The 20830-nt window shown below is 42.8% G+C and overlaps 1 protein-coding gene across 1 annotated transcript in view; it reads right to left on the bottom strand.

Moving 5' to 3' along the window:
- Nucleotides 1–8786: 8786 nt before the first annotated feature.
- The window catches only part of FARSB (phenylalanyl-tRNA synthetase subunit beta), a 64556-nt gene continuing 52512 nt past the window's right edge, over nt 8787–20830 (bottom strand). Inside the window, exon 17 of the mRNA XM_036319852.1 lies at nt 8787–9069. Coding sequence (XP_036175745.1) covers nt 8918–9069 — 152 coding nt within the window. The 3' untranslated portion in view covers nt 8787–8917. The remainder of the gene's footprint in view (nt 9070–20830) is intronic.

The following is a 20830-nucleotide window of genomic DNA, read 5'->3' on the forward strand; positions in this document are numbered from 1 at the left end:
CTTAGTGCTTTAAAAAAGTTTCTGCTTCCTTAGATTTTTTTCCCCCCTAAACTTTTTTTCTCAGGGTTCATTGGACTAAGTTAGAGGGGACAAAGATATACAGCAGGCTAGATAATTATCATAATTCAATCACAGGCAAGTGTTGGTGGCGTGTCTCAGAGGTCACAGATGTGATCGGCAGCAAGTGGTGTGTTTGCATGCTGACATACCCTCTAACTCCTTGATACTAAGAGCACCCTTATGCCTTATTTTCACATAAATGTCACTGTGTTGAAAGGTAAATGTTACAGGTGTTGCTAGTTAACCAAAGGGTTTTCACAGAGTGCACTATTTGCTGACCAAATGGACATGATCCTATTTCACATTTTTACAATGATGTTGCTCTGCCTTCAAACATCACACATTTGCTGTTTGAAATGGTACAGAAAGCCGACACCCTTATTTGCAAGGCTAAGGCTAGAATTCTATTTGTACTTTGAACAGTATTTAATACTGAATAGGCTGGGTGTGTTGGATGAGACCCCAACTGCCCTGTGGAGTATGCTCAGGAGAGCAGAGACATGGGCTCAGAATCATGATTCAAGATCCAAAGTGTTAAGACTGAAGCCCCCAAACTAGAATTAACCGCCCCTCCTCTCAATCCGCACGGCATGGGTTAATTCCAGTTTGAGGGCTGCAGCAACTCAAGAGAGGCTTGCAGGAGGAGTGGCTGAGCTGGGAGGTTTGCACAGAGATGTGATGGGAAGTAGGCACAAGATGACACCCATGGAGGCTCAGCATGTCAGAGACCCTTCCTCAGACCCTTCCACCCAGCTCTCACACAGAGAATCCCACCAAGTCCGGGCTGGCGATTGTGTAGCAGTAACGGTGGTGTCAGGGTCAGCAAGAACCAAGTCACAAAAACAGGGAGGAAGGCTGAGAAGGCCTTCAGTGCATTTCCTGCGTCCACGTGGGGCCATTCCAGAGGTGACCTCTGGCGGTGATTTCAGGATCCCTTCATTTGCCACACTGGAGTGTGCAGAGCAGTGCGCACCTCCCCCTCCCGCCAGCTCTGAACCTCAGACACAGCCTCATTCCCGTGTCCTCTTGGCTCTGAGCAGAGGTGGCGGCAGCCAGGGACTCGGGCCGTGTGCCCGGTGCCTTCCCTCCCTCCTCTTTGCTCAGTTCCCTGCACTAGTCCTGTGGAATTTCATTTAAAAATATTTTTCCATGAGCCAGGCTCTTTGAGGGACCCGTGAATGCTTCATGTCCCTTTAATGATAGTGACTGAAGCCCTGGCTCTCAAGTAAGAGGCTGGCCAGGACCAAGTCGAATAGGGATGTAGACGTCTATCTCATTTTAGCGAAGAGATGTTTTCCTAAAAGCTGCCTGTGCTCAGATTTTTTTTAAACTTGAATCTTAAGTATACCGAGGGATTTGCTGTTTAAAAATCATATGCAATTCATCATTTCTGAAAACATAAGGCTCTTTAATGAATGACTGTGGCTGCGTCTTGCGCCCATTGTTTGCTCAAAGTGGGGCGCTCCTGTAGTGCAGACTCTATGTACTGGATAGTTTTTAGAATGCTACATTCGAAAAACTGTAGCCACATGAGACAAGAGAGCTCTATAAAGCCCAAAATCCATTTTCCTTTTCCACGCCTGTCTAGATGGCATGCAAAAATAAACAGGGGAGCAAGGAGGAGCTGGGAGCCCCGGCCAGAAGGCTTCTTCATGCATACTTGCAACATCTGTTGGCCTTGCTCTCTGTTGCTGTGATTTCGGCGTCCCCTTGGCTGGAGCACAAGCCAGATTCTTCCCCAATGGAGGTGTTCAAAGAATGCCAGCGCCTCTTGACAAAGTGAGCCTCGAATTGTTGTGGGCGGGGCAGGGTGACATGCCACCTACCTGTATCTGTGAGTCTAAACGAATCTGCAGGGTCCCTTGGTCACATGGGAACCAGGTGGGTGGTGCTGGGAACCAATTGGGCACAGGATGCACTAAACACAGATCAGCTTAGTTGTCTTAATTAGGTGCTGATAAATATTTGGTGCCGGGAGCCGGTCCATGATTGTTGTTTCAAGGGACCTGGCATATATGGCATACTGTTCTTAATATGTTTGCTCACCTTCTTGGCACTATGTGTTTTAACCAAGGTCTCTGAGAAAGGTTGTTTCCCCAGGTAGGGATTTTCCCCTGAAGTTAGGGAGGGAATAAAACCTCTTAACTAAGTGCCAGGTGGGTAATTAATCACTTTAACTATGAACAATCATGCTTAAGCTACATAATCTTTACTCCCTGGAATGGAGATAAGAAACGCCCTAACCTTTGAAATAGAGATTGATAGGCTTGGAATCAACTGGTATAAATACAGATGTAAGAAGACAGAACCAGGAGAGACAGAACCTAGGCACAGAACCTACACAGAACGTTCTCTAGAGACAGAAGAACTTCGCTGGAGAGAACATGGCAAAAGATCCTGGACAGAAACTGGCCTCAGAACCTAGAGACAGAACCTAGCGAGAGAACATGGCAAAAGATCCTGGACTGAACCTGACTACAGAAATTGGCAAGAGAACCTGACTAGAACCTAGTGACTGAACCTGGCTGGAGAACCTGGACAGAACCTGGCTGGAGAACCTAGCGAGGGAACTTGGCTACAGAACCTGGCTGGAGAACCTGGAGAACCTGGCTGGAGAACCTAGCAAGACAACATGGACACAGAACCTGGCTGGAGATCCTAACCAGAACTTCACTGGAGATCCTGACCAGAACTTGGCTAGAGATCCTGGATAGGCTGCTGATCAACTGAACGCTGTCTCCGTGTCATTCCTTCTTCGCCGACTCCATCCACACCTTTGGGGACCCCTGGACCTGCTGGGGTTGGACCCCGGCAATTTGGCTAGAAAGCTATCTTTGTTGTGGGGGGAAAAACAGTTTAATGCAACTTTTTCATGAAATCAATTCTGCTATTAATAGGTATTAGTATTATTTTTATCAGTTTATTCTTTTTATCTCTTGCATCATAGTTTTGTTTTCTAAGAATTCAAAACTTACATCTTCCATGTCTCAACTTGTTCAGTCTTTCCTCTGGCTCCCTGAACATCTGGAATATAGTTATAACAATACTAGTGGCTCAGTGTACCAGTTTGGGGGGGGGTGTCCCTCAGCCCGGCCTGAACCCTCTCCAATCTGGGACCCTTTGGGGGATGTCCGACTGCCCCTGTGGGATCGGGCCTAAACCGACAATCAGACATCCCTCTCACAATCCAGGACCGCCGGCTCCTAACTGTTCACCTGCCTGCCTGCCTGATCTCCCTAACCACTCTGCCTGCCAGCCTGCTCGCCCCCAACTGCCCCCCCCTACCAGCCTGCTCACCCCCAACTTCCCCCACCACTGGCCTGATCACCCCCACTGCCCTCCCCTCCTGGCCTGATCGCCCCTATCCTCATTCCTTGGTCTCTGGGGCAACCCAGGAAGCCAAGCCTTCCTGCCTGCTCTCTGCTCTCCAGCCAGGCTTGGCTTCCCGCCCGCTCTCCGGCCGGCGCTGCCATCTTTGTCACATCAATTTGCATATTCCCTCCTTATTGGCTGTGGATGCTGCCATCTTTATCACAAAGTGATGGTTAATTTGCATATTACTCTTTTATTAGATAGGATCCTTGTCTATTAATTTTATCACCTATGCCATTTTTAGTTAGTTTTTGATTCATATTTTCCCCCTTCTTCATTAAGGCCTGTATTTCCTAAATTCTTTGCTTGCCTAGATATTTTTAAAACATTTTTATTTATTAATTTGAGAGAAATGCCAATTTGTTGTTCCACTTATTTACACATTCATTGGTTGATTCTTGTATGTGCCCTGACCGGGGATTGAACCTATAATCTTGGTGTATCGGAATGACGCTCTAACCAACTGAGCTACCTGGCCAGAGCTTGCCTAGTAATTTTTTATTGGATAACGGATACTGTGAATTATATATAGCTGGGTGCTGGATATCTTCGTATCACTATAAATATTCGTAAGGTTGTTCTGGGCTACAGTTCATTACTTGGAACTAGTTTGATTCTTCTGGGTCTTGTTTGTAAGCTTTATTAGGAAGAACCAGAGTAACGTTTAGTCTAAAGTTGGTTTTCCCAGCACTGAGGCAAAATCCTTCTGAGGACTCTCTCCAGGACCTCCTGGTTTCTGAGAGAGCTTATCTCTGGCCTGGGTGAGCTCCAGGGAGTGTTCCCTATCTAAGTTCTTTGTCGATAGCTGTAAGTGGTCTCTGTAACAGGGTAGCATCCTCACATACATGTTTTCCGTTAGCTCACCTACACCATCTCTCCTCCCTACAGCACCACTTGCTTATGGGGCACCATTCTATCTGGGTCATTTGGCTTCATCCGCTTCAGGATAACCCCAAGTGCTCCTTGTTTAAATGTTCTGCCCAACTGGTTTCTTGCTGGCTCTAAACAGGTGCTTGCTTATTGGGGGACAGGCATATTTTCATGCCTCACGACCAAAAATTGTGACTTGTGGAAGGTAGAAAACTTCTTTTGCTACAGGTTTAGTACCAAACAGGCACATACCTTTTCTGTCCTAAAGGATGGATTTGCTTCATATGTCATTTGAATGCTACAGTGATTCTCTCTTGCAAGTGCCTCCTGACACTGGGGGGACTTTTCAGTGTTTCTAATGCAGGATCACATCATGTTTCTGATTTCCTTCAATAGAGCTAATCAAGGCCAAACCTTATGGATGAGGAATGAGAAACCTCAGTGTAGGCCTTGAGCGTTGGTCACACAGCATTCATTGGTCATGAAAGTAAACATACAGGGCTTTAACAAGACATAATTCAATTAAATCCTTTGCTGGAGGTATTTGTTCAACCCCCAGTCTCACTTCGGTATTTACAGTCATCCTTTCTGTTTACCAGAAAGCCCAAGGAGAGGCAGATACCTGGAACTACACCAGCAGCCGTGGAGACTGGCATCATTGTGGGTCTGCTTTGCCCTCCCTGTGCCTCATGGCCAGCACTGCCCTTGCCAACCCGACTTCGGTCTGGGGCCTCGGGGCTGCTCGCAGCCTGTCACAGCAGTGAGCTATGGCTTTGATTTTATTATGTATGGCAACCTCTTCCCCTCCCCCTGCCACCAGTAATATAAAGTTATTCTAATTCCTTATTAACATAATAAGCCATAACTTGGAAGAGATCTGGTGTATCAAAAGCTTGTCACTTAGAGGGCATATTTTGCTGAAGGCAGTTGTGTCCTTTTTAAGGCCACCAGTCTGTTTTTTATAAAATGGACAAAAGAACCAATTAATACCCAAGCATTGGGGTTAGTGATGTTTCTAGAAAACAAGCAAAGATTGAGAAGTGAGATTGTGAGCAGTGCCTGTACCAACCCGAGGAGCCATGGTTGCTGAGGGCCAAGCAGCAGTTTAAAAGGTAAGAGTAGCCACCTGCCATCCCCAGCACATCTAGGAATCTAACCTCCTGGGATAATGTACTGCTCAAGCACCAAAGTCACATCTAAGAACTATCTAAATAACCCCATGCATCTGTGAATGTGACCACCAGACAGCAAATGTGAATGTTTGTAGTCTTGCAGCTTTAGGACTATTTTTTTGTGTGTGTGTGGGGGGGGGGGGGGGGGGGTATCTAAGCCAGTGCTATTTAGGGGGAGCTATATCAAAGTCCATTGGAGTACTGTTTGTAACTGCAGAGTTGGAAACAATAATGTCCATCAACAGCTGAACAAATGATGGGCATCTGTAACACAGAATATTGCCTTCTTTCAAAGAATGAGGTAGGTCTGTAGGTATTGAGCTGGAAAAATGGGATATATTAACTGTAATATCAGGAGATATAGTATGTAAAATAGAAAGCAAAACTTGTTGCAAACCAGTAAGTAGAGCATGACCCACACACTCTGAGCATGTGTGTGACTGACTGTCCGAACAAGGGGAAATGTCAGAAATACAAGCTAAATTGTCAGCAGTGGTAACTTACTTGAGGGCATTGGGGAGGAAGGGTACATTCGCTTCAGAAGGCCTTACTTTGTTCAATTTTTTAAAGTAGTGGCATTAAGATTTTTAACATTTTGTTTTCCAGTATTTTTTATATTTTAAAAAAGCCTAAAAACATATAACATTTTGGATAAGTAATGTTAATAAGTAAAACTGAATGATCAGTGAATTCCAAGTTACTTTTAATAGCTCAGTCCTACTTGTTAACCATGTAACTTCTGGGCACACCATGAATCACTCCAATAGCCGACTGTTCTATAAATCAGGGAGAATTCCTATTCTAACTACCTCCTGTGACTAAAAAACTAAAAATATTAAAATGTTGAATTAAGATCACATGGAGAAAAAAAAAACTTTATAAAGTGTCATGCAGGGATGTCAGGTTGTAGAAGTTACCTGTAAGCGAGAGAAAGCATCAATTACATTTTCCTCCTAAGAAGGCGTGCGTCTCCTCCAACAAAGGCCCCTCGGCAGTGTCCACAGACAGCTCTGGCTCCGGTCAGACCTCACCCGGGACGGGAGGAGTGTAAGATGATCTGGCTGGGGAGCCTTGACTCTAACCTGAAGGCTCTTCTTCTTGAGGGACTGATACTGTTTTTCTTCCTACTGTTTCCTGCTTCAGAGGGCAGAAACATCCACATGATGGATGGCATTGGTCTTTCCCCTTTCATGCTGGGATATACAATCAGGTATCAGTGGGTTTTTTATTACAGGTAGTTTCTGACCATCCGAAAAATACCCAGGTGGCTGGCTGCTAACAGAACAAATGGCCCCACCCACTTAGACCATGGCTATCCAATGACCCTCGAACCATGATTTCACCACAGTGAACCTGAAATGAGGGGAGAATGTCATCTTGAGCAGCCCTGCCAACTCTAAAACTCATGCCCTTTTACCCTGGGCATGCATCTGCTGGTGTTGCACAAAATTATTAAAATACAAGATGCATTATCTTTATTCCCAGCTTTACTGAGGTACATAACCTACATCTTAATGGCCACCTGAATTAAGGTATAGAATATTTCCATCACCCAAGTTTCCTCTTTGCCCTTTGCAGTCAATCCCCTTTCATGAGCTCCTGCCAACCCATCTTCCCTTAACTTTCTAGAACTTCATACAAGTGGAACCACATGTAGTCTTTTGTGTCTGCCTTCTTTCACTTAGCACAATGCTTTGAAATTCATTCATGTTGTTTTAAGTATCAGTTCAATCTTTTTTTTTTTTTTTTGCTGAGAAGTATTTTACATACTATATACAGATATACTATAATTTGTAATTTGTTTATCCATTCTGCTGATGAATATTTGGGTTGTGGCTACAATGAATAGCACTGTGTGAGCAGTGCATGAAAATCTTTGTATGGCCACACGGGTAAACCAGGGAGTAGAATGGCTAGATGAGTGTAGGTTTCATGTTTTATGAAATTGCCAAACTATTTCCCAAAATGGCTATGTAATTTTCCATTCCCACCAGCAATGCATGTAAGCTCCAGTCCCACCAACACTTGGTACAATCAGTTTTTCCAATTTTAGTCATTTTAATTTATATTTTGATTTTTTATTTACATTTTCCTGATGTGCATCTTTTTGTGTGTTTATTCCTTTTATCTTCTTTGGGGAAATGTCTTTCCAAATCTTTTGTCCATTTTTAAAAACTGAGTTGTCGTTTATTAAATTGTAAGAAATCTTTATGTATGCTGGATACAAACCTGCTGACAAGCATTATTTTTTATGAGCATATCTCATTTTTAAAATGTTGTAAGGATCTGCAAATAGAACTGGAAGGAATAGGTGGAAGTCTGTGTTCACAAGTCTTGCTAATTTGGACATTGCTGTCCTCATTCGAAGTAGTAATTGATTGTTTTGCTGGGGGCCAGCCCCAGCGGTCCAGATTTTTTCTTAGAAATAGCCTCAGCAAAAATGCCATAAACATAATTCTAGTCTATCTTTCTTGGCTATTTCTATCTGACTTTCAAGTTTTACATCTTATTGTGTTTCATATCAACAGTAATTGAGCACTTTTCTCCATTAGTCCCAGCTTTTTTTCAATAGAGGGTACCTACTGCAGGATTCTTAAAGTATCCTGCAATGGGAGGTAAGGCAAACTGGCAGAACCTTAACTTCAGAGATCTAATGCCTCCCTATAAAATAAGACAGAAACTAGTAGCTCAATTAAGTATTTAAAACCCTGATTTTAGAATAGTAATTATAGTAAAATGTATGGCCTAGGGCAATAATGGTTTTCACTGTTTCCTAATGTTCACAGTGCAACAATATCAACATGTCCTTTTTAACTCTGCCAGCAGAAAGATCTGTGTTGCGTGTCCTCTAACTCTTGAGTATCAGAGTAAAAATACCTACGCGCGCTCACATATTTTGAATATATGTGTGTTGTAGATTTGTGCTTCACTTTAAAGTAACTTCAGCGGTTATACTACTAGACCGTCGCCCCTGCTTCTAAAGGTTTTCTAAAAATGCTGTTATTGTTCCCCAAGGAAGAACACAAGTCAAATGTAGAAAATGAAAACTGAACACCCTCTGCTACATCGCACTCATTCAAGGTGCGTTCTAATCAACCATCTGCCCCATCGCTGGGGAGACGGGCCTTGCTCCGCAGCAGCAGTCCCTGCCCATGGAGCCTCGCTCTCATGTCTGAGGAACGCCTTTGGTTTCCCAGAACGGATCCCACCCTCTGCTCGGGAATTCCTCTGGCATCACCGGGCTTTTACCAAACAGTGAAGCTTCACCCAAACACCACGCTGGTGTTTGCACGAGTGGCCGGATGCGGAGAATGGGTGGTATCTACCCACAGAGTAGACAGTGCTTTCTGCTTTATTCAACCTTCCTGGTGGGGACGACTAAAGGACACCAGGGGAGGAGAAAGGGACACTCAGGGAGAGAACCACACCCCAGGGACCCATCTTCACAGAAAGGGCTCAATGTTGATTTCCAGGGTGGAGCAGGGCATGTTCAGCTCAAATTTGGTGATAACGTCAGGATGAAGGACACCCAGCTTGCCAATGCTCTGACCTCTGGCAAAGACCTCAGCACATCGCCCAGGGAAGAAAGCAGGGCCTGCAAGACAGAAAGAGGAAAATCAATGTTTCTCCCGGCAAACATGTCAATAGACATTTAACACTAAAAGCTCACTAAAAATAACGATTCTTCTTTAAACCACTGGCTATGAAATGAGAGTGCTTGTTACACTTTCTAGTCTGGAAAAGAAGTATTTGATGTTACACCACGGGACTCTCCTGAGGAAAAGGCTGGGGCACACAGAAAAGCCAGGGCCCTGTGTTTTTTATCACGGGCTCCAGGCAGGAGGATGAAGACGGGGAGGCTGAAGGGCCACAGTCCGGTGAAGGCGTAGGGGAACTGTGCCCTGACACAGAACTGGCCCTAAAAGGATAAAGGGGAAAAAATGAAATGTAAAACTGACGACCTTGCATGGGAAAACCTGTTTTGAAATGGTTTTTCCAAAGTAATTCTTGCTGGATAAAAAGTCTGCATTGAATTTATTTACTACTCAAAACAACACTCTCTTCTACATAGAGAAACACAAGCTGTACATCACCGGCAGACAAGGACCTTGCTCCCACAACTCGACCCATATTCCCGTCAGAAAAGGAGCTTTCCAGGCAGTTTGGAGCATCGACTGTAAAACCACCCTCTGTTGTAAAACGAGTATGGGTTGACCCCTGATTTTTTCCAAGGCAGACAGAAAATTCTCCCTTCACTTGGGTGCCAGTGCACAGCTATGTCTGACCAAACCAGCAATAGTTCTTGAGGTTTAAACAGCTAAAAACAAGCAAGCAAGCATACAGGCCCACTCCACGTTCCCTGAATGACCAGCGCCAGAGAAGTTTATCAACATTCTACCCACTGAAGTTAAAAATGCCGAGTCATTTCTCTCACCACCACCTTGAAAAAGGAGCGGGCCCACAGCTCCCGGCTGATCCGACCGAAACGTTTACTGGCATAAACTATAAATACCCAGCAGACCTGGGCCACAAGCCTCCAGCTGCCACTCCAGACTGAGTGCATTATTTATGAAAGAGTAAAATGCTGAGTCTCCACTCTTGGCTCCAAGGTCAACATAATGAAGAAATTCAGAAATGGGGGGAGGGAGGAGCTACTGTCAGGTCAGTACCAGCTGTACCACAAAAACACAGGATGGTGACACATATTTCCCGATCAGCACAGGATGTTTGTTTATCTTCCTGAAAAAAATTAAATTATCATCCTTAAATAATCCCAAAGCAACCTGGTTGAAATATAAGGTGGTCTGTTTTTCATATTACCCCCCAAACTAAACAATTCTGCTTCACTGTCTATTAAAGCAAGAATTCCAGTGAGCTGCATCTGAAGGTCATAATTATTTGGCTACTAGCCCACACGTGGGACAGGGGCAGAAACCAAAGTGGATTGGTAATGCAGAGCCTCAGTAAGACATGAGTAGCTAATCCTGATAAAGATGGCATATTTTAATTCTATCAAAATCAAGGTCTAGCTCTTTATAACCACCAAAGTAGACTGAATTAATAAATTCAATGTCAGAGCCAAAAAAAAAAAAAAAAAATGAAGGTCTAACTGAAAAGACAATACCATTCCCCCTCTAAATAAAAAAAGTCGACAAATAAGTGCAGTTTGGATAAAGTTACTGACGGTAAGTAGTATAACCAAGAGTCACGAGAAGGGCTACTGAGAAGCGTTTACTCCACCACCCGGCACCCTGTGTACAGAACTGTCTGCATGACCTATGCTAGCTGAAAAGGACAGCAGCCTATTCCTAAAGGCCATTCAGAAAGGAAATGTTCAAGACCTTCCCTGAGAACGCTGCAATGTTCAAGAATCCTCACTGTACCCAAATCCTCCCTTTTATCTATCTTCAAATTCCAATGTGATTGGACTCATTTTAACTAAAGCATAAAACCAGGCTATTTCAGAATCTAAGCCAGATGTGCTAGTTCTGACAGTGTTAGCAAAATAAAGCCTAAGAGAAAAGAACTTAGAATTTTTATTTCATAAAACAACTTTTTGAGTCAGCACTTTTTAGCAAAGTTCAGTTATATTCTTCTTTAGTTAGCAAGCATGAGAAACTTTGCTTTAGTTCATTAACCAGCTAGGTATTCAGTTAAACAAAAATACTGTATTCGTATCACTAATTTTCCTCTTTACAAAGAAAAGAAAACTAAAATTCATATTATGCATTATTTGAAACATATCCAAGTATGAGGATATTCTAAATGACAAACATCAAACTCTCAGCCCAGCCCTGGGCCCACTGAGTCACTGCAGCATCCCAGACTGCCAGGGCCAGCCGCCTTCACCACAGAGGAGCCACTTCAAATGGAATGGACACCAAGGGCCCTCTCGCCCAATGCTAATCCTCTCCTTCCCACCTACATGGGAAAATAGAGCCCAATAATTGGATCTCTGTAGAAACTCCATTTTATAGAACACTAGACATTAACCTGTGATGACAATTTAAACTTTTCTTGCATTTTTCATTTCTAACAAGGTCAAATTGGATAGGAACACTTCTTATGATTTTCTTTGTGATTCCTCTGTTCAGTTAGACAAGGCTGAAATTCCCACAAAAGCACCTTCCAGTTTGTTAGGGGTACAGAGAGACCCCAAAAATGTAGCACTTAACTGATGTTGTATGTGAACCAGAAATACAGAAAGAAAATTTAAAATTACCAAAACACCAGCATTTCTTAGTGCTTTTTAAAAACCTTTATGGTTCAAACCAAACTTTGCAGGAAGAAGTGAAGTGCTTCAAAGAAGGGCAGACAAGAGAACTGCTTCACTAACCAACAAAGAGAACATACCATGTAAGACAGGGATTAGGCCCCAGTTCAGCAGGCAGGTGGTTGAGCTCAGATGCAGGCACATCGATGTGATCACCTGATCTAGCAACTTATATCAGAGTCTTTCCAGAAGTAAGAGAAGTCACATCTAAATGGAATCTAAATGTGGATAATGGCCAAGGGCTACCTTTATCTCATGAACAAACAAATGTTGTGTCTAGAGACATCAAGTTGCCAATTCAAGGAAAATCATGTTGCCCCTGGGAATGGGAATTCTAAAATTCAAATTCTACAAAGTACATTTGTTTTCTATTTTACATGTGTTTAAGCCCAAATAGAGTCCTGGGATACTGGGGTACCAAGATGCATAAAAACCATTTCAACCTGAGCCCAAATGCTCCCCAGCAAACAGCCTCTAGTTCCTCACAGATTAAACTCAGCTTTGCTAGTACACATCCCAGGAAAAGTTTCCAGCATGAAACAGGTTTGGGGAAAACTGTGTTTCTGTTGAAATACATGGGAAGCCCAGACAAAAGAAACATCAGTTAAGCACAAACAAGAATTTAATTTCCAAAACTTAGTGGGGTGTAAGTAAGTCCCTTAATTAAAGCTTTTGTCGCACCTCCTCAAGGTCTGTAATTGTCTCTCTGTGCTCAAGCAGCGGGACCACTTTGAGGACCTTGGGGGTAATTCTTGGGCCGGTAATCCAGCACAGCATCCCGTCTTTAGCACATTTTCTGGCTAATTGACCTTCAAAGAGTTTGTGAGCCCCCTCTCTTGCTAGCTGCCAAGCACCTTCCACAGTTTCATTTTGCCTCTTTCTTCTAGAGTAATATTCTAGGACCAAAGTTTGGATAAACTTTCCACAGAGACTCATTCCTACCACTGTATGAAGCATTGGAAGCAGAAACTTAAAATGGTAACTGAGCAGACCCTAGTCTGAAAGGTCAAGGGTGTTATCAAGCAGGAGACTCTTAATTCCTTATTTAGCCCATCTCTAAAACTTATCTACTAATACAATTTCACTTTTCCCTTTCTGCACATCACTAATGTGTAGAATACTGTAACTATCTGCAACCTGGTGCTTTGTCAACCAAATTTTCTGTAATAAAATAAGAATATAATAAAGAGGGCAGAGCACACTGGAAAAGGAATGTTTACATGTCACATATGTTACAACAAATAATAGAAAATACAATCACAAACTTTAGTACCAACAACCATATAGGTCCCCAAATCCAGGGACAAAATACAAAATGCAGGATTATATAGATTTAGTTAAGCCATTGGGTCAACTGGATATATTTTACCTCTGTTCTAAATACTGACCATATATAATACTACAGGCCCAGTGCATGAAATTCGTGCACTCAGCGGGGGGAGGAATCCCTCAGCCTGGCCTGCATCCTCTCGCAGTCCGGGACCCCTTGCTCCTTACTGCCCACCTGCTCACTGCTCCTTTACCACTCAGCTCTCGGCTTCTTAGTGCTGCCTCGAAAGCAGGAGAGGCTCCCACCACCACCACTGCACTCACCAGCGTGAGCCCAGCTTCTGGCTGAGTGACACTCCCCCTATGGGAGTGCATTGACCATCAGGGGGCAACTCCTGCATTGAGCGCCTGCCCCCTGGTGGTCAGTGCACATCTAATGACAGCTCATTCTGCTGTTTGGTTGATTTGCATATTAGGCTTTTATTATATAGGATAGGATGGGGTGGGAGGAAGGAGTAATCCTCTAACAGGCTGACTCTAGGTCTGGCACCTACCCAAACCCTACCCTTTCCGCCCCCCAACCCTAATTCTAATACAATTAGATATCTATAAAATAGTGCAATTCCATGTTTCAACAACCCATCCTCGGAAATCACACAGAGGACATACACACACAAAATTTCCCATGGTTCCATTCTGGAAAGAAACTGACAGAGTGGCAGAGCAGTTGGGGCTGAAGCCACAATTTCCTACCTAGGACTTTCTCCTGGTTCCCCTGCAGTTTTCTGAGAATGTAATAACCATAACTAATGCTGCTGCCAACACTTTAACCTCACTTTCCTTTTCTAAATAATGTTAATTCAAAGAAAAAGACAAAATATAAGGCTTTAAAAAGAACTGAAGGCACACTGCACCAAACGTGTATTCTTTTTTAAAGAGTTTCTTGAGTACACCAATGAATTATATACAATGAGGGGGAACCCAAAGGGGGAAAAGCCATGTGGGTAAGATGCTAACTTATAAAAAATAAAAGGGTTTAAAAGTATGTGGAGGAAAAACTGGCATAACTACCAAGATATAAGCACACACATTTTTTCAGATCTTAGTACACTCTAGGTTGGAAGAAAATGTCTCTGCAAAGATCATTTAACGTGTAAGTGGAGACTGAATAATTTCTAACTGGTAATATAAAACACCCATTTCCCCCCAGATGTATACAATTCTTCACCTTGCATCTGAAGTGAAATATTTATGGCACCTAAAATCCTTAAAGAAAGGGGATCTAATCCCTTGAGTTTAATGGCTATCTTTCATCCCCTTCTGAAGATCAAAAGAAAGAAAAAACCCCTTACACAACTTTACAGTGCTAATCCCAACACACCTGCAGACATCATTAACCTCTTAAAGCAAAGGAAACTGACGCGAGAGCACTGGTGCCTACTTAACCCCACTGCCGGGCCCCGGAGAGGAGCCTGTGCTCAGCAACACTCCATCAAGGCAGCCTGGGAAGCCGGCACTGCACATAGGGCTGGGTCCTGCGGCTTTCTTCTTAAAAAGTCATCAGCAAAGCGCAGGCTACCTCGTCTTCCAACTAATGGAAAAACATCTTCAACAAAGAACCTTTTTAATATAGATCACCACAACGGCCTTATGACTAAATATTTAAAACCATAACTCCAAAAATACCCCAGTTTTACTTTGTATAAAAAAATTCATAGCTTATTTCCATGGCTATCCCTTTTTAACACTCCTTAAGATCAGTTTTAAAGTCTAATCTTAATTATGTGTCTCTCATATAACACATACTCTACACATATTCGTATTTCAAAACCTGAAGGAGGTCAGGAATATTAGAAGAATTTAAATGTGATCCATCTAATGGCAACTTTAATCAGTCTCAAATTAACTTGTATAAAACCTCTAAGTTAAAAGTACCCTATCTACCAATGGGTTTGTTTTTGAAAACTCCTATTCCAAAATAATGCCATCATCCCACAATTGTCTGACACATCATTCCCCCGCAGATTTTCACATTTCTTAACCATGCATTCACAGGACAGATTTAGAATAATAATTTTGAAAATAAAAGGTATGGATCACCCTGCCTTCCTGGATCAATAAATTGCTTCTTTCTCAAACCAAATATGAGCAATTTACTATTTTCTCCACAGAGTGAAAAAAATAACAATAATGGGAATATTTTAGAGCTAATTAAGGAAGAATGGCAATAATGAGCAAAGGAGATTGTATCTATAATTTCCCAATTAGTTAACTCATTCGAAACCTTTGGCCAACTTAGAGTAAACATAACTTCAAACATTGATTATGACAGATACGCTCTAGTTCAGGATTAGATTTCAGCTGAAAAGTAGGGCAAGTACAGAAAAAAGAAAAGAATGAAGATTGTTAAAACAACCTGCTTTCTACCTATTCCTTCATCTACAGTCAAGGCAGTGACTCAGTCCCAGTCCTGGCCAAACCCCCAAGGACAGGCATGTCACAGATGGGAAAAGGGAAGCACAAGGAGATTAGGGGACTTGCCCAAGGCAAGCAGTAGTACAGGCTAACTCAGCCGTGGGCAAACTACAGCCGGCCTGCCCGTTTGAAATGAAGAAAACTATTGAAAAAAAAGACCGTACCCTTTTATGTAATGATGTTTACTTTGAATTTATATTAGTTCACACAAACACTCCATCCATGCTTTTGTTCCGGCCCTCCGGTCCAGTTTAAGAACCCATTGTGGCCCTCGACTCAAAAAGTTTGCCCACCCCTGGGCTAAGTGAAGGTGAGGATGGCCACTGATAGTGGCACCTCTTTGTATGTGGCCCGGAGGCATGGAAGGCCTACAGGAGAAGGTTTGCCAAAGGTTGGTCAAACTGTCCATTTTATGTTTGCAAACTTCTTCTGGTTTCAAATTAAACAAAACTTAAGAAAAAGAAAGTGAAGAAAAAGAGCTGACGTGTTAGCACCTATGGCGGACACTGCTTCTGAAGCATTTAAACTGAAAAATCTTAAAACTGAAAATGACCTTGGAGGTGATCTTGTCCGTTCCTTTATGTTAGACATGAGAAAACAGAGACCAAGGAGGTTAAGAAAACCACACAACCACACACCACCAGAGCTGAAATTGGAACCTGGTTCTTCCTGAACCCCTCCCTATCTGTCACTTTTATCCAATGGCAATTTTCTGAAGGGCACACCTAATAGCCACCTTGAGTATACTCTAGCGCAGTGGTTCTCAACCTTGGCTGCACATTAGAATCACCTGGGAATCTTTTTAAAATCCTGATTTCTGGGCCTCGTCCTCCAGAAATTCTGTTTCTTTGTTATGGGGTGGGGCCACAACATTAGTAACAAAGAAACAGAATTTCCGGAGGACGAGGCCCAGAAATCAGGATTTTAAAGATTCCCAGGTGATTCTAATGTGCAGCCAAGGTTGAGAACCACTGCTCTAGTGAATGATTACCCATTCCAAAATACTTCCCCAAATTCTTCCATTTGCATCTCTGAGAAAGTTTCATCTCTGAGAAAGAAAACCCCAAATATCAATGGCTGAAAAAGACAAGTTTGTTTCTCTCTCAGGTCAAAGTCAGAGTAAATGCTCCAGGAAATAAGGCCTTCATTATGAGTGGCTGTGAGCCCTGCTGAGTCCACCACATTTATCAGCCCACCTAGAGATTCACTCAGTATGTTTATCTAGTTTTCTATCCACCCATCCATCCCTTTAATCCTTCTGGATTAAGCTGGATTGGCCACTTAGAGGTCTGATATTAGGTTAACAGAACACATCATACGTGAAGAATTCACAGGATAGTGGTTCATAACCAACACACTGCAGCATACCAAGTCCAAAACCAGGGTGCTAACAAAGTGTGACCCATGTGTACACCTGCTAGTACATAAAGAAGGTACATCCACCTTTCACTTGTAAGATAAAAACTAAACTTTCAGAATCTGGGTCCTATGAAACAAGCTAAAAATGAACTTCTTTTGCATCCCTTTGTATTTGGGTCTTTTCTACAGAATAGTGGAAGCCAAGGTCCAATTTGGAAACAGGGAAACAAGGAGTACAAGATGGTAACTAAAAGTATCTTTATCTCTCTTTGTTTCACCCCTAGTACCTATAAATTCAATAACTCCAAAAAATGCATTCAGTTACAGTATACATTCTCAACAGGGTGACAATGGAAAGTATAAAAAAGCCTCACAGATTATAATGGCTTGTGGTCCTCCACAGCCGAACCCTACCTAACAAAACTTTACTCCTTGTATTCAGTTCCTCTCAATGGTTGTCTGGACACCACGGGAGCAGTACTGACATGGGAGACAGCAAATATATGAGATCAGTGCTATAAAACTATGGCAATAGATGGCTGTGATTGTGTGATTGGGAAACTTTCTATTGACTGTGAAGTCATGTTGAGAGGTGGCCTAGGGACTGCCATTGGCTGCCTTGGTGATGATGTTTATGTTTGATTCTGAGAACTGTGTGTAGCTCAGGCTGTGAGATTTAAATAAAGAGTTTATATATTATATGTCAATTGTAATTGAAAAGTAAAAAATAATGAAAATATCCATAATTCAAAAAAAAAAAAAAAGTTTATAATTCAAAAAGTTATTCAACACATCATTGATTACATCAGGTGCCAGAGGGGAAAGCACTGACAGTATGAACTACCAGCTAGTTATTTTCTCTCATCAAGGAAAAAGTTAAATTCACTTACAATCATTTCTAAAAAATTACTTTTTCAATTGTTTAACTTTTGCTGGAAAAAAAAAGTTCTGAATGATTTTTAAAATGTTTTAGTTATGGTTATTAAGCATTTAAATTAACTGCTAATTGGTATACATAATTTCATACACTATAATTTAAGTAAATAAATAACATTAAAAGTTATTAAGCAGATAAAGTTAAATGTAGTTTTTTAATTTAACTTTTTTTAAATAATACTTTTGCTTTATTTATTTTTTAAAATATATTTTATTGATTTTTTACAGAGAGGGAGAGGGAGAGAGAAACATCGATGAGAGAGAAACATCAATCAGCTGCCTCCTGCACTCCCCCCACTGGGGATGTGCCCGCAACCAAGGCGCACACCCCTGACCCAAATTGAACCCGGGACCCTTGAGTCCGCAGGCCAACGCTCTATCCACTGAGCCAAACCGGTCAGGGCTAATTTAACTTTTAAGATTTTTAATTTATTCTTAACCCTGAATTGAATTTTTAAAAGTAGGGTTTACACTTATTCTTTTTTAAGTATAAAGCACAATTTTACATATAGTGCATGATAAAATGCAGTATATTTGTGGTATTAAAATTTGATGGTGGGATTATTAAGAAAAAATATAAAAAGGTTTCTTAGGGGTTTGAGAACTTTTTTTTTTAAGTTAGAAACAATGGGTTACAACAACATCTATGAGATGGGAATCTGAGCTGACCAGGTCATTCCAGTGAGACCTGGTGTGGAGCACTCACTCTTAATTCAGAGTACTAACATCTATACCAGCGGTGGGCAAACTTTTTGAGTCGAGGGCCACAATGGGTTCTTAAACTGGACCGGAGGGCCGGAACAAAAGCATGGATGGAGTGTTTGTGTGAACTAATATAAATTCAAAGTAAACATCATTACATAAAAGGGTACGGTCTTTTTTTTTTTTTAGTTTTCTTCATTTCAAACGGGCCGGATCCGCCCACGGGCCGTAGTCTGCCCACGGCTGATCTATACTAATAAAGGGTAATATGCTAATTAGATTGGGAGACCTTCCGAGAGACCTTCAGGACATCCTTCCAGACAAAGCCATGGTAGTGGGGCAGAGGCAGAGGCTGTTAGGGGTGATCAGGCCAGGAGGGAAGGGCAGTTGAGGGTGATCAGGCCGGCGGGGCGGGGGGGGGGGAAGGGGGACAGTGGGGGGTGAGCAGGCTGGCAGGGGGGGCCAGTTGGGGGCAAGCAGGCTGGTGGGGGTGAGCAGGCTGACAAGGAGGGGCAGTTGGGGGCAAGAAGGCAGGCAGACAAAGTGGTTAGGAGCGGTTAGGCAGGCAGGCAGGTGAGCAGTTAGGAGCCAGCGATCCTGGATTGCGAGAGGGATGTCCCAGATTGGAGAGGGTGCAGGCTGGGCTGGGGGACACCCCCACTATCCCCCCCCCCCGGCACGAATTTCATGCACCGGGCCACTAGTCTATACATATCAAAGGCTAATATGCTAAGTGTCCCTCCACCCATCGGACAGGTCACCAAGATTCACACTGACCACCAGGGGGCAGACACTCAATGCAGGAGCTGCCGAGCTGCAGTGATTTGGCGGCAGCAGTTCTCAGGTGATGCACCCTGAAACCAGAGAGGAGGGAGCCCAATTCCTCGCAGGGCATGTTATTCCACCTTTGGCCATGGGTTATGTTGTTGCTGGGGCACTGTCTGCCCTGAATCTGGTTTACTGAACATCTGTTTGTGTTCCACACCCTGTATGACAGCAACTTTGCAGAGTTCCCTCTTGCACTCTGGGACCCCTCGGGGGATGTTGGAGAGCTGGTTTCAGCCAGATCCCCACAAGCCAGGCCGAGGGACCCCACCTGCCAGAGGGACCCCATTCACTCCGCAGACGCTGGGGACGGACCATGGCAGGTTGGCTCCAGGGTGTGTCTGGTCCATCTCTCCCAGTCCTGCCCCGCCCCGCTGGCCACCTTCTAATTAATTTCCTTCCAATGTGCACGAATCCATGCACCAGGTCACTAGTGTTAAATAAGAACCAAAGCATACCACCCCCCAAAGAGGATGAACATGAGTCATGAGAACTTTGTCTTGTACATTTAAGAAAAAGTGGGCAAGAGTAACAAACACACTCAAAAACAATACAGAGCTAAATGACTCACGTGATAACTGCAGAAGCCATAATTTATAAACATTGTGCCTGTGTTACAGGGCTGTGTCCACGGTGTACTGATTACTGCTAATGAGTTTCATATTGCTGTCTTTTAATCCCATCTTTGAATGTATTTGAAATCTCTCAAACACACAAAAATAGGGAACCAGAGGAATAAGGCCAGGAAGCTTAAAAACTTTCAAACCTTTTTCTTTTGCGAGTAAACCTGGTGCCTTAACAGAATAATGTCTTTGTTGGTGATAACTAAACATGGATATGTCATGCGGATCCCCTTTAGTCTAGTCCAGAACGTTTTCTGTAAATCAAATCATAAATGGAACACACCTTTACTTCAACAAGGTGTCAGCACATATTCTCAAGCTCATATTACATTAAAAACCAGGGAAACATCACAATTTCACCCGAAGTTTTTAGCATCTGAAATCTTTCACAGGTGTCCTGAGAGAGGAAAAAGGTCATGACCTACAGGTCACGTCAATAATCATTAGGTGTTACTGTAACAGAAGGTATCTGGATAGCTGCTGTGGGTACATATGGTGCAGGATTATGTGCACATTACTTACAAGGTTACTTTTCATTTCACAAAATGAATTCTGAGCAGCATGAAAACTAGAATTGAGAGATCTTGTCTCAGGTTAAGTTGAAGTTTTCTGTAGAATTGTATATAAACAAAACTGAAATAGGTAACAAATTAAAGGGGAAAAATACACCCTCAAGTCACTGCAGCCAATCCCACACAAAGCCACTGCCTTCTGTAAGAAATGGCTGTTGCCACTGATTTGCCCAGGAACCACATAACTGTTCTAAACACAAAAATATGGAGAATTTTCCCTGCCCAGACGTGGTTTTTGAAAGGATAAATGCATTTTAACATACATAATTTAGCTTGCAACAAGCCACAAAAACAAAAGGGAAGAAGCCTGGAAAAGAATAC

The sequence above is a fragment of the Myotis myotis genome, unplaced genomic scaffold (genome assembly GCF_014108235.1).
Source record: "Myotis myotis isolate mMyoMyo1 unplaced genomic scaffold, mMyoMyo1.p scaffold_m19_p_8, whole genome shotgun sequence".
NCBI classification, from domain to species: domain Eukaryota; kingdom Metazoa; phylum Chordata; class Mammalia; order Chiroptera; family Vespertilionidae; genus Myotis; species Myotis myotis.